The 12,496-nt window shown below is 42.4% G+C and overlaps 1 protein-coding gene across 1 annotated transcript in view; it reads right to left on the bottom strand.

Annotated features, from left to right (window-relative positions):
• Positions 1-7,136, bottom strand: part of STAB2 (stabilin 2) — a 113,792-nt gene extending 106,656 nt beyond the window's left edge. The window contains exon 1 of the mRNA XM_038756908.1: positions 7,068-7,136. Within this exon, the coding sequence (XP_038612836.1) occupies positions 7,068-7,109 (42 nt within the window). The 5' untranslated portion in view covers positions 7,110-7,136. The remainder of the gene's footprint in view (positions 1-7,067) is intronic.
• Between the last annotated feature and the right edge of the window lie 5,360 nt (positions 7,137-12,496).

Raw genomic sequence — 12,496 nt, 5'->3', positions numbered from 1 at the left:
TTGCCTCTTTGAACACCATGCTTGAGAAGTCTGGGAAAGCCTACTGCAGAAGTGGAATATCCTTTTCTGCAATAAAATGGAACTTTTTTTTCCAGTGGTATTAAGTGCGTACTATATGTCATGCACTGTATTAAGTGCTGGGATAGGTACAAGATAATCAGGTTGAACACAGTCTATGTCCCACATGGGACTCACAGCCTTCTGGGCCTCAGTTACCTCATATGTAAAATGGGGATTAAGACTGCGAGCCCCAAGTGGGCCATGGACCATATGCAATCTGATTAGTTTATATCTACCCCAGCACTTAGAACAGCCTGGCCCATAGCAAGCGTTTACTAGAGAAGCACCGTGGCTCAGTGGAAAGAGCACAGACTTTGGAATCAGAGGTCATGGGTTCAAATTCCGGCTCTGCCAATTGTCAGCTGTGTAGCTTTGGGCAAGTCACTTAACTTCTCTGTGCCTCAGTTACCTCATCTGTAAAATGGGGATTAAGACTGTGAGCCCCGCCATGGGACAACCTGATTACCTTGTAACCTCCCCAGCGTTTAGAACAGTGCTGAACAGTGCTTTGCACATAGTAAGCACTTAATAAATGCCATTTAAATAAAAACAAAAAAACCCAAATGCCATTAGAAAAAAAGCTCATTCTATAAAGATTTGGTTCCTTGAGGGCAGAGGACATGTCTACCAACTTGCTTTACATATAGAAAGTGCTTAATAAATGCCATCATTATTATTACTCTCCCAAGCATTTAGTCCAGCGTTAGACAATATCCTAACACTCATAGGTTTTCCCAAGGGACCCAATCCCATTACATGCAGCAGACTCAGGCCCCATAGACACAAAGGTTATCTCCTTCTTGAAACTGAAGAGGCTTCCTTTTAGCCAAACAGCCTTGAACATGTTTTCCATGGTTCCTTTCCTCCAACTCCAGGTTGTTGAAAAATAATAATTAAAACAAACAAATGTAAAAATAAAAACAAAAACAAGAAAAAGAGTGGCCTAGAAGAAAGAGCACAGTCCTGGTAGTCAGAGAACCTGGGTTCTAATCTTAGTTCTGCCACTTGCTTGCTATGTAATCTTGGGCAAGTCACTTAACTCTCCTTGTATGTTTCCTCATCTGTAAACTGGGGATAAAATACCTTTTCTCCCTCCCTCAGACTGTGAGCCCCATGCAGGTCAGGAACTGTATATGATCTGATTATCTTGGATCTACCCCAGTGCTTAGCACAAAATAAGCTCTTAAATTCTATTGCTATTATTATTTCCATCATTACCAGGCTTGATGGCAAGTTACCAATCCTGCTACCATTCCACAGTTTCAGCCTCTCTGCTGTTTTCCGGTAGGCAGACTCATATTTGATCCAGGAGGCATGGTCACTGCAAGGTACCAGCAGAAACTAAGCCAATAAATATTAAATTATGATAGTTTCCTGAAGGAACAGACTAAGGAGACAGTAGAACCTTGACTAAACAAGAGTTTACAATCTCGTGGTGGAAGACAGTCATTAAAGTAAATTACAAATTGATTTTTCTTAAATCACAGAAATCCCAAAGCTCAACTTTTGTTTTTATGTGTTTTTCACTCTTTAAATAAGACATTCTGGGAAAATTCCTTCCACCTTCATTGCACTGTTCTTAGGTGATGTTAACCCACAAAATTCATCCCACTTTTCTCTCTACACCAGGTACACACCCTACTCTTTCTAATGCAAAAAATACCTCCCTTCTTTCCCCTCTCCAGTCCACATTTCACTCTGCTCCCCAAATCATTTTTCCAAAAAAAGTTCAATCATCTACCCATTCCTCAAGAACCTTCAATAGTTTTCCATTCACCTTTGTATCAAACAGAAACTCCTTTTTATCACCTTTAAGACACTCAGTTACCTCAATCCACTTACCTCATTGATCTTCCATTACATTCCAATCTGCACACTCCACTCCTCTAATGTCAACTTATTTTCTATACCCTGATTTGGTCTATCCTGCCACCAATCCCTTGTCCACATTCTCCCTTAGGCCTGGAATTCCCTCCTTCTTCATATTCAATAGTCCACCACTCTCCCCACCTGCAAAACCCTTCTAAAACCACATCTCCTCCAAGAGGCCTTCTCAGACTAAGCCCTTTATTTCCCTTATCTATCTTCCCCTCTGCATCATCATCATCGTCAATGGTATAAATTGAGTGCTTACTGTGTGCAATGCACTGAACTTAGCACTTGTGAGAGTACAATACTACAACCTAGTTGGTAGATGTTCTCTGCCCACAACAAGCTTAAAGTCTAGAGGGGAGACAGACATTAACAAAAAAAATGGATAAAATATAATTCGACTATGTACTTGGCTGTGTTCCCCTTAAACACTCTGAAACTTACCCCAGCCCCAGAGCACTCATGTAAATGTTTTTAATACATTATTTCCCTTATCTGTAATTTATTTTAGCGTCTGTCTCCACCTGTAAACTGTAAGCTCCGTGTTCATTCAATTGTATTTATTGAGCACTTACTGTGTGCAAAGCATTGTACTAAGCACTTGGGAACTACAAATCAGCAACAGAGACAATTCCTGCCCACAATGGGCTCACAGTCTACCAATTCTATTATACTGTACTTTGCCCACAGTAAGTGCTCAATAAATACCACTGATTGGTTGATCAGATTAGAGAAACAGAGTGGCTTAGTGGAAAGAGCATGGGCTTGGGAGTCAGAGGTCAAGGGTTCTAAACCCAGCTCCGCCACTTGTCAGCTGTGTGACTTTGGGCAAGTCACTTAACTTCTCTGGGCCTCAGTTACCTCATCTGTAAAATGGTGACTAAGACTGTGAACCCCACGTGGGACAACCTGATGACCTTGTATTTACCCCAGTGCTTAGAACAGTGCTTGGCACATAGTAAGCGTTTAACAAATACCAACATTATTATTATTATTGTTATTGATGTTGAACTGAGCATTTTAAAGCCTCAAATGTCTTGAGAGTTAATCTGAATGTCAGATGTAGGGTCCCAGACCAATTAGATTAAGGACCAAGTCAATCAATTACCTCTTTTCAAAGGCAGAGTCATCTTGAAAGATTGCTGATAAGTCAACTTCAAAAACCCAGGGAGGTCAGGTCTCTATGATAAAGTGATTTGGAAAGTTGAAGTCATACAAATTAGGGTAAAACATTCACATTTCCCTGAGTTATCTGGACACACACAGAGAAATAGATTTTTAGGTCCCTCATTCCTCAGTTAGCTTTCCTAGAATGGGTTTAATAGAAACCACATCTGAAAATTCTGGGCTTCTGAAATTGAATTAAAGGCTGAATTTGGGCTCTATTTCCCCTTCAGCTGTCATAACGTAGATTACCATACACTTAACTAGCAAATATTCTAAAATAGAGACTGAACAAACCTTACCCAATTCCCAGAACTCCAAGTCATATCAACCCACTAGCCATCTCTAGTGCTCATGTATTCATTCATACTCACTCAACAGTTTTGCATGCATATTAATTTCAATTGTGTAGTTAACCATCTATTCTGATTATTTTTCCTGTCGATAGTTTTATGTCTGACTTTTCTGTTAAGAGTGGGCAGGGATCATGTACTTCTTTGTATTGTACTTTACTAAGCACTTAGTCATATTTATTGAGCACTTACTGTGTGCAGAGAACTGTACTATGTGCTTGGGAGGGCACAACAATATAACAGACATATTCCCTGCCCATAGCGAGCTTACAGTCTACACTTAGCACAGCGCACTGCTTCCAGCAGATGTCTGGTAAATAGCGCTATTACATATTGTTTTTCAAAAGCAAAATCACCCTTTCACTCCAGTTAACTTCCATTTTGTTTTTCATTTCTATTTTTTTGAAAGTGCAAAGCATTATGGTTTAAGGAGCTATTCACTCTTACTGAAACATGTGTATCTACCTGCTGCATGCAGGTTGACCTGGGTGTGCCTCTTAATGGACTTTATCCTGTAAAAACACTCACTGAATGAACTAGCAATAAATCTCAAAGTTATCACCTGTCAGTTCTACCCCTCGTTGTTTCCCTAAAGCACTAAGCTTGAGGGAGAAAAAAAAATCGAACCAAATTGTTGCTAGGAACTGATAGGGCAAAGGGGTTTCCTGCACACTCATCAGATCCTGTTCCTTTCTGTTTCTTGCTGAGGAAAGTAAACCATTTGTTATTTGGGTAGAAAAGAAAGCAGCCAACTTTCAAACATGTGTATACATCCATATGCTCAAATCCCTTTCCTTTTCCTGTTAGTTCAAGTCTTTCCTCACAGCTTAATTTCTGGATTTTTTTTGTGAAGGACAGCAGTTATTTCTTGCGAGGTTAAGATTAATGCTTTCTTGTCTTCTGACACGAACACGTGCTTTGTTCTTATCTTGAGTCTCTAGGCACATTTTTATAGCTCCTGACTTTTGTGTTCCTTTCTAATATCAGTCATTCGATGGTATTTATTGAGAACATACTGGGAACAGTGCACTGTACTAAGCACTTGGGAGGTTATGGTACAATAGAGTTAGTAGACACGATCATTGCGCATAAGGAACTTACAGTCTAGAGGAGGAAGCAGACAATGAAATAAATTACAGAGAGGAAATGGCAGGGTATAAGAATATGTATGTAAGTGCTTTGTGTAAGTGCTGAAGGTGTTGTAAATATTAAGTGTTTAAAGGATTCAGATAAAAGTGCAAGGGCGCCACAGAAGGGAGAGTGAGTAGACATATAGAGTATCAAGGTGAGAACTGAACGCACCTACTTAGTTTCTGAGTTCTCAGGCTATCTTCTGCTCCTGGTACCTGACCATGAAATGAGTACAGTCTCTCTACCCCTAACTATATTTAATAAGGATATTAATGATGAAGATTAATGACACCGCAACCTTGGTGTCATCCTCGACTCCGTCTCTCATTCACCCCTCATATTCAAGCCGTCACCAAAACCTGCCGGTCTCAGCTCCGCAACATTGCCAAGATCCGCCCTTTCCTCTCCATCCATACTGCTACCCTGCTCATTCAAGCTCTCATCCTATCCCGTCTGGACTACTGCATCAGCCTTCTCTCTGATCTCCCATCCTCGTGTCTCTCTCCACTTCAATCCATACTTCATGCTGCTGCCCGGATTATCTTTGTCCAGAAACGCTCTGGGCATATTACTCCCCTCCTCAAAAATCTCCAGTGGCTACCAATCAATCTGCGCATCAGGCAGAAACTCCTCACCCTGGGCTTCAAGGCTGTCCATCACCTCGCCCCCTCCTACCTCACCTCCCTTCTCTCCTTCTACAGCCCAGCCCGCACCCTCCGCTCCTCTGCTGCTAATCTCCTCACCATACCTCGTTCTCGCCTGTCCCGCCATCGACCCCCGGCCCACATCATCCCCCGGGCCTGGAATGCCCTCCCTCTGCCCATCCGCCAAGCTAGCTCTCTTCCTCCCTTCAAGGCCCTACTAAGAGCTCACCTCCTCCAGGAGGCCTTCCCAGACTGAGCCCCTTCCTTCCTCTCCCCCTCGTCCCCCTCTCCATCCCCCCATCTTACCTCCTTCCCTTCCCCACAGCACCTGTATATATGTTTGTACATATTTATTACTCTATTTATTTATTTATTTATTTTACTTGTACATATCTATTCTATTTATTTTATTTTGTTAGTATGTTTGGTTTTGTTCTCTGTCTCCCCCTTTTATACTGTGAGCCCACTGTTGGGTAGGGACTGTCTCTATATGTTGCCAATTTGTACTTCCCAAGCGCTTAGTACAGTGCTCTGCACATAGTAAGCGCTCAATAAATACGATTGATGATGATAGTAATAGAGGCTTCCGGTCTCCTTAGTTCCTACCCTCGGACACAGGGGCTACTTATAGAATCAGGAGTGTCAACAGAAAGTGATTTCAGTGTTCCTTGGATATTGAAATTTTCAATGTTTCTTGGATATCACAACAGCTTTTGCTGCTAGATTTAGGTTAACACTGTAAAACCTCCTGGAAAATCTGTGCTTCGATTCATTGTATTTATTGAGTTCTGTGTGCAGAGCACTGTTCTAAGCACTTGGCACTGAGTTGGCACACACTTCCCCTGCCCACAAGGAGCTTTGTGAAGCTCTGCTTCTCGCTGTCTCAATCAGAGAGGAAGAAGCATCAGGTGGCTTGAAATAGCATGGACCAACTACCAGCAGAAGACTACAATGGGAACCTTCCAGAAAGTTCCCCAGCTGCAAGTCCAACTCATAATGTGCAGGCATTCCCCCTTTCATGATTTGCGAATGGTGCTGAGATAGCTAAGGACTCGCATATCTCTTGAAATGATGAGGTTGTGTTCTTAAAAAACCCCATGCTAAGGAAAACTCATGCTGTAGAACTCATGGTGTCTAATGCCATATGCATGCTTACAGGCCTTTCCTTACAACCCCACAACATCCTACATGTTAATACAGTCTCTTGTAGTTGAATAAAACTTCTCTAATATTCGAAGAAAATGTGGAGCAAAAAATATGTTCTGGCAGAATTGTGTTCCAAATTCTGTGGTAGAGACAAGATAATCAACTCAGAGACAGTCTCTGATGCACACGGTGCTCACAATCTCCCTCTTTAGATTTTAAGGATGAGGAAACTGAAGCACAGACAAGTGACTTGCCCAAAGTCACCCAACAGGCCAGTGGCAGAGTGGGGATTAGAATCTGGGTCTCGTGACTCCCTTCCCCCAGGCCAGGCTATGAAATCAAATTTTACTATGTTTTCATTTTCCTTAGAGTTCATTAGGATGAATTCTTTTATTCCTCTCTGTTGTCCCATTCAGAATCAATCAGTTCTATTTAATGAATGCTTACTATGTGCAGAGCACTGTATTAAGCGCTTGAGAGAGTACAATACAGCAGAATCAGCAGACACATGCCCTGCCCATAAGGAGCTTACAGTCCTGAAAAGGAATCCAACCTTTTCAGCCCTGATTATGCTCTTCTCTACCCAAATCACTCCCAAGACAATTAGAGGATTTCTCGGGGACAGATCGATGGCTTGTAGAGTAGCTCGTGGTCCCAGACCACTCTAACTGTGAGGAAGCATAGCAGTGGAACATACCTGAAATCCTACGCCGGGGTCAGAGTGTTGGGCTTCTGGCATCCAACGTCTGGGCCAACTGTGCTCTCGCTGAACTGTGCAAGCAGAGGTCAGTGTGTTCCTTTCCTGTCCTCCCCCCATCAGATCCTGCAAGGCTGGTCTGGTTGGTCATCAGGGACATCCTTTATCTTTGCAGCAACTACAGACAAATGTAACTTTCATCATTATTGGCTACGGCCCCAAGGTTCTTCCATCCTCCACCTAAAGTTTCAGTGACGTAAAACGCAGGTCCCACTGTGACTCCTCTTCCTTCTTGGGAAGGGGCACATTTATATACATGGTCACGGGTTTCAGAATTTGCCACCCTTAGGCCAGTGATGTTTTACTCATTTCTACTTCTGCTCTCCCTCCCCTCCTCCAGGCAGGAGCACCAACTAGACACTTTGTCATCCAGCAGCTCCAGGGCTAAAGACCGGTTTCTGCCTATCTCATTTGAGGGTGGTTGGGGGCTGAAGAGTGTAAATTCAGGCTAAGGCTTAGGGACAATATCACTTCTATGTCCACCTGATGAAGTGAGGCCCACTGTTACTGGGCCATACAGACTCTAGTCTGGAATGGCATCCACTACAGCACCACCTTAGGCCTGAGTTATGCAAAAAATTCACCATTACATATACCAGCAGACTGGAAGGGAAGAAGCTTCAATTTTCTAGTCTGCAAAAGTGGTCAGTACCTCAATCTCACTCTAGCACTATAGCAGGGGAGAGAAGCAGCATGGTCTAGTGGAAAGAGCAAGGTTCTGGGTTCTAATATTGGTTCTGCCACTCATCTGTTGTGTGACCTGAGATAAGTCACTTAACTTCTCTGTTCCCTTATCTGTAAAATGGGGATTAAAACAGTGAACCCGACATGGGACGTGGACTGTGTCCAATCTGTTTAACTTGTATTCATTCATTCATTCAATCTTATTTATGGAGGGCTTACTGTGTGCAGAACACTGTACTAAGCTTTTGGGAGAGTACATTACAACAATACACAGTATCTACCCCAGAGCTTACTACAGTGCCTGGAACATAGTAAATGCTTAACAAATACCATAACAAATATAGCAAATCCATCCATAATTCGATATTAGACTGTGAGCCTGTTGTTAGGTAGGAACTGTCTCTATATGTCTCTACTTGTACTTGTACTTCCCAAGTGCTTAGTACAGTGCTCTGCACACAGTAAGCGCTCAATAAATACAATTGAATGAATGAATATTAAACTACATAAGAACTCAGTATTGTATCCAGAAGACATGTTCCCCAAGAGAGGGAATTTTATTGTGCAATCTGATTTAGGCACTATAAATTAACCTTCTTTAGGCTTACCAATGTCCTGCAGATAGGACTTCCCCTTAGTTTGTCATCTTGTCCTCCTTTTCTTGGAAAGGCCTAACTAAAGGGGAACGTAATTACCCTAATGACTGTGGCATTCGTTAAGCACTTCCTATGTGCCAAGCACTGTACTGAATATTGGGGTAGATTCTGGTTAATTAGGTCAGACACAGTCCCTCACATAGGTCTCACAGTCTAAGCAGGAGGGAGAACGTGGTTTAATCCCCATTTTTAAAGATGAGGAAACTGAAGGACAGAGAAGTCAAGTGCCTAGCCTGAAATCACAAAACAAACCTGTGGCAGAGCTGGGATTAGAACCCAGGTCCTCTGACTTTTCTTTAAAAATAATGGCATTTAGGCATTTACTATGAGTCAGACACTGAACTAAGCACTGGAGTAGATACAAGATAATCAGGTTGGAGCCAATCTGACTTGCCCCCCTGCTTCCCTGGATTTAAATGATGCAGACTACACCTCTACACATAGAGGGTGGCTGAGGAAGTCAATGCCCTGAACTCTCAAAACTGAAGTGTCAGATCTGCAACCTTCATCAGGGAATGGAATCTCAACATAAGGCAAGAAAAAACAGCCTGTTTTAGTGTGTAGTTTCAAAAAGAGTCCATGATTCATGGTTCAGAAATAAACCATGAATCAATTTGTTTCAAGAGCAAGTGTTCTAGGATTAGTTTAATTTTACTTCACGGAGAAACTGAAGATGGGTGATGAGATTACTAAGGTTTCCTGCTTATTTTCAGAAAGTAACAAATCTCTAATCCCCCTTACCTTTCTCACAACCAGTTTTAATTTCAGAGGAACATGAGGGGACCCTTTCTCCTTTCCTTTTACCAGCAAATACTCATAAGAAACAGGTGACTAATTCAATCTCTCCTCATGCTCCCACTCTGAGAGCAACTGGTAAATTAATGAAGCTCACCTGAGTCAGGACATGTAGTTGCTTTATTTAGCTCAAACTAGGGCTGATGGTACAACTACTACTGCAGGGGATATTTCTCAAGATGAAAAAAATCCCTAACAAGGAACAATTCCTTTAACTTAACCGTGTTCTTGCAATTGTGATTCTACTAAGAAGCTGAGAAAGTCCAGCTTTTTGAAGTTGGGAATACTTAAAAAAGATCTTTGAATTTCCAGAGCTATAGTTGAGTAGATACTGATTTTGAGTGATGATGTTTTCTACAAAATGAATTCCAATAGTATGTTCCTGGACTAGACAAAGATAAGCAAAGTAAGAAGATGCAGATTTAAATCAGGATCATGATGGGTTTAAATGGGCCTACAACTCGCTTTTGACTGCAAAAATCCCTCCTTCCCCGCTCTCTTTGACTCCTCTCCATTTATTCTCTTTTTCTCCTGCTGCTTTCCTTCCCTTTATTTCCCCTTCCCCCTTTAGCCTACTCTCTTCCTTCAATCTAGGCCCAAACCAGGTAAAATAGGATTTGAGGTCCCTGGGAACCAAAAGGTTGGAGGTCCCATCCCTCATATGTTTGGAAAACCAAGATAGCAGGTCTGGGAAAACCTTGAGACACATCTTGGGGGAAATGGCAGTGGGAAACAACTCTTGATAACAGCAGAAGTAAAGAATGTCCAAGGAAGTCAAAAATATTATTGTAATTTTTAAAGTGTCACTTTCTACGGATACTCTATTCTAGGATGAGAAAACACACACTGTGCACTTTCACAGTGGTTATGATAGGCACCATTTTAAGGGTTCTGAATAAATTAAAATGATAATACATAGGACATGTTGAGATTACAACACATTGAGAACCAGTGTGGCCTAATAGAAAGAGCACGGGCCTGGGAATCAGAGGTCCTGGATCCTTATTCCAGCTACTCCACGTGTCTGCCGTGTGACCTTGGGCAAGTCACTTAGTGCTCTGTGCCTGTTAACTCATCTGAAAAATGGCGATTAAAACTGTGAGCTTCATGTGGGACATAGACTGTGTCCAACCTGATTTGCTTGTACCTACCCCAGTGCTTAGTACAATGCCTGGAATATAGTAAGTATTTAACAAACACCATTAAGAAAAGATCTGGCAGGATCTGCTATGCATAATAATGAACAATAGTTATGGTAATTTATAAGCACTATGTGGCAGGTACTGTTCTAAGCGCTGAAATGCACCGTAAGGAGGGAGTAAGTGAAGACAGCTGACCTGCCTGAGGATACATTCATGGTCTATACATCTCATGGCCCCGCAGACACCGCAGAGACAAGTTATCCAGAGAGCAGATCCTGAAAGCAGCCTTCAGATGCATCTCTTTTTATTCTCCAAAGAGTCTCTAAACTAGTGAAATCACTGTTAACAAAAGGCAGACCTGTTTGAGCCCAGAGCGGCCCAGTCTGTTCTGGGAGTCGTGATAAAATAACCAGGGTAGCAACACAGACTCCTGTAAACAAAAACTCACGTTGAACCTGAGCTTTCAACCTAAACTGTTTTTAGACTTTTGCAAATTAAGGCTGGGCTGTTGTGATTTGCATCGGGGCAATTTCGTGCTTTAGAAGAAACTCGCGCAAATCACCATGCTCTAGAGAGCGGGCTCATTTTAAAAGCATATTTTCCAGGGCTGTATTATTATCAGCCCAAATGAAACTCCCTGCTTTAAGTCAAGGCTGTTTTATCGTAGCTCTTATACGGGAGAAAGTATCATAGAATTATCTTAGCCAAACGTGATTCTAAAGGACAACTAAGCTGAATGAAACTGTTTTGTAGGGAAGCTGTTGGAGAAACATTGTTTTAACCACGGCTGCTAATGCTGAAGGAAAGCCTTGGCATAGTTTCTCGTGGTTAAGATTTTTTTCTTGTCCCTTCCAAAAGTGGCTTTGGAAAAAAAGCATTCTCTCCTCCCCAACTCACGAGTTCAGTTTCAAGTCTCCACACTCCGTGGGTCCAATGAAGAATAGAAACAGAAGTCTGTCAGCATTAGGAAATGATGATGATGATGGCATTTATTAAGCGCTTACTAGGTGCAAAGCACTGTTCTAAGCGCTGGGGAGGTTACAAGGTGATCAGGTTGTCCCACGGGGGGGGGGGCTCACAGTCTTAATCCCCATTTTACAGATGAGGGAACTGAGGCACAGAGAAGTTAAGTGACTTGCCCAAAGTCACACAGCCTGTAAGTGGTCGAGCTGGCATCTGAACCCATGACCTCTGACTCCAAAGGCCGAGTTCTTTTGCACTGAGCCACGCTGCTTCTCTAGCATCGTGTAGAGACGTCTATTCCCAGGCATCTATTCTGTTTTTTCAACCTCATTTGTATATTAATAGTCAAACTTCAAAGCAGTTATAGAAACTAGAGTCTAAATTTCTTGACATACACCTTCTAGACTGTGAGCCCGTTGTTGGGTAGGGGCAGTCTCTATATGTTGCCGACTTGGACTTCCCAAGCGCTTAGGAAAGTGCTCTGCACACAGTAATTGCTCAATAAATATGAATGAATGAATGAATAAATACAATTGAATGAATGAACACTCATTAAGTTTTGAATAAATCAAAGGCTGAGATAAGCTTTGCTTCTTCCGGTTACTTCTGAGATCATAAGTTATTCTAGCTTTAGCCCTAGAGGGAAGGTAAGTAGCGGAGGTCTCACCTGTGGGAAATGTCTGCCTCGGCCTCCAGTCTGGGAGCTCATTGTAGATGGGAATGTATCCAACTTGTACTTCCCAAGCGCTTAGTACAGTGCTCTTCACACAGTAATTGCTCAATAAATACGATTGATTGATCTGTTGTTGTGTTGTCTACCCTAGCCGCATACTCTAGTAGAAGCGGCATTGACTGCATTTTTCCTAAAGGCTTAGTATAACCGTTGTACTTCCCAAGCGCTTAGTACAGTGCTCTGCACACAGTAAGCGCTCAATAAATACGATTGATGATGATGACTCTGTGTGCAAGGCTCAACGTCAGGATATGTGAGGAATAGGCCGCGGCCTCGCGGAAGATCCTGTAATCGAGGAGGGCTGATAGTGATCAAAGCGGCTACGCCCTGTCCGAGACGACCCCATCCTGTGTGGGCGATGTCTCTAGCTAACACCTGCTATCAGGACTTTCCTGC

This window comes from Tachyglossus aculeatus, chromosome 14, assembly GCF_015852505.1.
Source record: "Tachyglossus aculeatus isolate mTacAcu1 chromosome 14, mTacAcu1.pri, whole genome shotgun sequence".
Classification (NCBI taxonomy): Eukaryota; Metazoa; Chordata; class Mammalia; order Monotremata; family Tachyglossidae; genus Tachyglossus; species Tachyglossus aculeatus.
The sequence above is the reverse complement of the archived record's forward strand: the minus strand, read 5'-3'. Positions and strand labels throughout refer to the sequence as shown.